Genomic DNA, 5126 nt, shown 5'->3' with positions numbered 1-5126 from the left:
GAGTAGTTACTATTATTTATTCATTATTTAATTTAATAAATGAAATTTGTAGTAATAGAAATGAGTTAATTGAATTTGAAAATGGTGTATGCATTGAGGAGTGTAATATAGGTACACGTTGTTGTTGTCATATCGTTTGTTGGTAAGCATTGAGGAGGAGAAGCACGTAACAAAGCTGGCAAAGCATTTTAAGCATGTGGGTGCAGGGTTGATATCGTTGCCTATTGACTTTCCCGGAACTAACTTCAACAAAGCAATCAAAGCAAGCAAATCGATAAGGAAGGATCTTATAGGAATCATAAGGCAAAGGAAGGTGGATCTAAGTGAAGGGAATGCGTCCCCAACACAAGACATATTGTCTCACATGTTGTTCATGTGCGGCAATAATAAAAATGGAGACTATATGATTGATGAATGGTTAATTGCTGATCAGATGCTTGGACTCTTGTTTGGAAGCTATGACACTGTTAGTTCTACCTGCACTTTAATTGTCAAATACCTTGCTGAGTTCCCTCACATATATGATAGAGTCTATCAAGGTAGTCCATATATCAAGCTTGTATATATGGCAATTATTCTTATTTGTATATAAGATTGTGATGTATGTGGAATTTGTTCAGAGCAAATGGAAATAGGAAAATCAAAATTAGAAGGAGATTTGTTGAATTGGAATGACATCAACAAGATGAGATACTCATGGAACGTAGCTTGTGAAGCTATGAGAATGACTCCTATAGCTCCTGGAGGTTTCAGGGAAGCCCTTCATGACTTTACCTTCAATGGTTTCTCAATTCCAAAAGGATGGAAGGTAACAAGCTAATATCTATCTATATATACATTAAAAGAAAAGTCTAGAGAACCAGTAACTTTGTTAAATTCTGACCAGCATGTAACCAGCAAAGAAAAGTGAGCCATTGGATGAAATCTCACACTCATCTCACACCATTAAAACCATTTGATGGCTACAAATCACAAAGTTGCTGGCCTCCCTAGCATTCCTCTACATTAAAACCCTAACTAGGGTGTACACTCTTATCTTTCCATGCATTTTTCTATAGTTGAATGCTATGGTGCCTAAGACTTGGTACTTAACTTACTAAAAAAAAATAAAAAAAAAATAATATTTAATAAATTTTAAATATTTTATTTTTATTTTTTACATTTTATCTTTTACTTATAAAAGTAAGTTAGGCAATTTAGGCACAACAATAAATGGCACTATAGAATCCACCTTTCCTATATTATAAGATTGATGTGATTTATGTATGTAGTTGTTTTGGAGTGCAAATTCAACACATAAGAGTGCAAAGTATTTTCCGGAGCCAGAGAAATTTGATCCAAGTAGATTCGAAGGAAATGGACCAGCTCCCTACACATTTGTGCCATTCGGTGGAGGACCAAGAATGTGCCCAGGAAACGAGTATGCACGCCTAGTCATAATGGTTTTCGTCCACAATTTGGTGAAACGCTTCAAATGGAAAATGTTGATTCCTCATGAGAAAATTGTCATTGATCCATTCCCCATGCCTACAAACAACCTCCCAGTTCGCCTTTATCCTCACAATCCCTACTAAATTAATTATTAGATATAAGTAAACCTTTTGTTTTTTCATTTTTAGTACAATAAAACAAGAACCTGCTACTGTGATTGGTCATCCTCGTACTCTGTAATAATGCAGTTCGGGCCAATGTGAACAAATACCATTGAGCTATAAAGTTAGAGCGATTCAAACATTTGGGCTTAAATACAATAAAACAAATTATGGAGTCCGAATGAATAAACTGAAAACGAAAAAAAAACAATGACAACATGATCAAAAATAAAATCTTGGTGTTAACAAAAGAGAGAATTTCGAGTGTTTCGTCTGGATCTACCGACAGGAATCAATTGTGTTTTTTAAAAAAATTAATATTAATTAATTTTTTATTAAAAAAAAACGATTTTACTGATTTACTTTTTGTTTATTAATTTTATCAATTTCTTTTACGGATATTATATAACTAACTTTTTGTTTGAATTGATCCAAAAATTGGCCGACTTTATTAAGTGTGTTGTTCTTCTTGTAGATTCGGCACAATACCCAATCATCAAGCTGCACAAAATCATCCAAATCAAATTAGCCAAATTTTATCAAAATAATCTTCCTCGTATCTAAACAAATTAATAAGTAACTAATATGTGTTTACATATAATTAAACATCGCATAAAATTTACAAGTTATCAATAATAAAAAAGGTAAAAATTAAAAAATTAACTATTAATATTAGTTTATAAATATGTATATATTTTATATGATGATGGATTGTTAGTGTATATTTAATATGGATGATAAAAAATAATTGACATACTCTTAGAGAGTTTTTTTTGTTACCCAAGTCACAACCAAGAGGCCTATTGTTAGGTTTGTTATCAGCAAATCTATACTCATGCATGATTCAATTTGTCTTTATCCCTCAATAAAATTTTTTTATTATACTCTCTTTATGTACTCTTTTCGTTTTATTACTTGAAACAATATTACTGACTCGTAAACTTTTTCCTGAAGGAGCAGTATCAAAAATATACCAGCCCAAAGATAGATTTTGTCATTTTTTTGCTAATAAATAGAATAAGCTAGAAGAAAATATAAGAAAGATATCTTACGCTCAACAGAATATACAAATTTAATTATAATTATAATTTTTATTTTATTTTATTTTTATCTTATCTTTTTACATTTATCTTTCATAAGCCAATATTCTATATATACTTAATTTTACCTTTATAGTTTACAATTTTCAATCCATCAATAATCAATAAAATTTATTTATAGTACTCTTTATTTACTCTGTCCCTTTTTATTACTTAAAACAATGTCACTGACTCGTAAACCCCCTCCTGATATCAGAATTAAAGGAGAGAATTGCCCTGGTGCTGTGGAATGGTACCAATCAAAGGATCAAAGACACGATTTTGACCTGAGGTTGAAGGCGAAGAAACACCTCGTTTCGTTGGGTTGGACCCTTTCTTATTGCGACAAGAAAACTCGCTGGGAACTTCGTTACAAATCCCCTTCTGGTAAGACCTATATTTCTCTCAGAACTGCATGCAAAGCCTGCATTGAAGAGAAAAAGAAAGATTCTTCATCTAGTTCCAATTCATTGCAAGGATCACCATCTTCTGCTGAACAACCAACGAGTTCCAAGGTAACCGGTGGTAGGCCTCGGAGACGCAAGAAACCGAGTGACGATGAAGATTGGACTCTTCCGGAGACGCAAGTATCCAATTTAGTAAGTCCTCGTTCTGGTGAAAGTCCTAATGCTGCAAGAAAAGTAAGGAGACGGAGTTCTTCTGATAATCGGAATCCAAGAACGATTCTTTCTTGGCTGATGGACAACAATGTGGTGGCGCAGGAGGCGTGGGTTTTCTGCCGTGGAGAATTGGTGAAGAGAGGGAAGCTGTTTCGTTCTGGTATTTTCTGCCATTGTTGTGATTCTTTATACACACTCTCTCAATTCCAGGCTCATGCCGGTTGCAAAGGTCAACCTCCCTCTGCTAGTATCTTCTTGGAACAAGATAAAAGGTCTTTGTTGGATTGCCAAAAACAAGCATTGATGATGATCAAGGCTAACAACAATGGGGATAATGATCATCATCATGAAAATGATTCCATTTGTTCAATTTGTCTCCAGGGGGGTTTCATTCTTCTCTGTGATCACTGTCCGGCGTCATTCCACGCCGAATGTATTGGCCTTGATCATGTTCCCCCTGGTGATTGGTTCTGCCCTTCATGCTCTTGCAGAATTTGCAACCGTCCCAAATGCATAGAAGATTCTTGTAGAGAGGAAAGTCATTCGGCTAACAATTTTATAGCTTGTTATCAGTGTCAACGCAGATTCCACATTGGATGTTTAGCTTCTAGAGGCTTTGCTTTTCTGAACATGGAAACCGATTGGTTTTGCAATGAAGATTGTCACAAGATATTTTTGACACTGAATAACATGTTGGGAAAACCAATTCCTGTGGGTGATGGTAATCTAACTTGGACATTGTTGACGAGCCTCAAGAAAAGCACTAATGACAATGATGACGATGGAACCATTACTGAAATGGAGAGCAAGCTAAATGTCGCACTTGGAATAATTCATGAGTGTTTTGAGCCCATCATAGATCCTGTATTTGGAAGAGACTTTGCTGCAGATATTATGTTCAGCAGATATTCATTGCTGCCACGTATGAACTTTACAGGGTTCTACACTGTGATTCTAGAGAGGAATGATGAGGTGATCTCTGTTGCAAACACAAGGATTTATGGCCAAAAGCTTGCAGAAGTGCCGCTTGTCGCGACCAGGGACCAGTATCGAAACCGGGGAATGTGTCGAATTCTGATGGATCAGCTTGAGAAGCTGTTGGTTAAGTTGGGTGTTGAGAGGTTGCTATTGCCTGCTGCTCCTTATTTAGTAGAAACTTGGACAAACTCATTTGGATTTGCAAAAATGACACACTCAGATCAGTATTACTGTGTAGGCTATCCTCTTGCAAATTTTCAAGACACAACATTGTGCCACAAATCATTGAAGCAACCTTTGATGCTGTATTGAGGTCTAAAACGATTGCATGGAGTTGGAAGTAGTGACCATGGTGTATGTTTAGTATTGCTTGCTGCATTCACTTTTTATATCTGATTCGCAGTGTGTTTTGTCAAATCCATTTGCTATTATATATGCTGTTTTCGCTTAGGAAAAATATAGGTAAACAATAAAAATATTAAACAATGTAAATAATAGATATATTGGATGTTCATTTTATTAGTGTACAAATAATTATTTTAATATTAAAATTTAAAAGATTAATTTGGAGGTGTAGTGTGTTTTTATTTGATTCGTAGTTGTTCATATTATTTAACAAACTCATTGTACCTAGCATTCCCCTTTCGCTTATTAGTAAACAAGTTACAACCTTAGGTTGATTGCATATTTGGGGTCTCTTTTTATCTTCTATTTTCCTTTACTCCTTTACTGTATCCAACACACATTAAGGGTTCATATAACGTTGTTGTATAAAATTCTTTGGATTGACAATTACCGAACTTTTTTTTAATATCATGACAAGAAAAGTGTAAACAAAAGAGAGAATTTCGAGTGTC

The 5126-nt window shown here is 34.6% G+C and overlaps 2 protein-coding genes across 2 annotated transcripts in view; both read left to right on the top strand.

Moving 5' to 3' along the window:
- Positions 1–1875, top strand: part of LOC107615408 (beta-amyrin 28-oxidase-like) — a 3443-nt gene extending 1568 nt beyond the window's left edge. The window contains exons 2-4 of the mRNA XM_016317474.2: positions 112–539; positions 621–808; positions 1272–1875. Of these exons, the coding sequence (XP_016172960.1) occupies positions 112–539; positions 621–808; positions 1272–1574 (919 nt within the window). The 3' untranslated portion in view covers positions 1575–1875. The remainder of the gene's footprint in view (positions 1–111; positions 540–620; positions 809–1271) is intronic.
- Positions 2854–4581, top strand: LOC107615397 (increased DNA methylation 1-like). The gene has a single exon (XM_016317464.1). The coding sequence runs from the start codon at positions 2854–2856 to the stop codon at positions 4579–4581; it is 1728 nt and encodes a 575-aa protein (XP_016172950.1).

Source organism: Arachis ipaensis, chromosome B01, assembly GCF_000816755.2.
Source record: "Arachis ipaensis cultivar K30076 chromosome B01, Araip1.1, whole genome shotgun sequence".
In the NCBI taxonomy this organism is placed as follows: Eukaryota; Viridiplantae; Streptophyta; class Magnoliopsida; order Fabales; family Fabaceae; genus Arachis; species Arachis ipaensis.
This window is presented reverse-complemented; position numbering and strand designations above follow the sequence as displayed.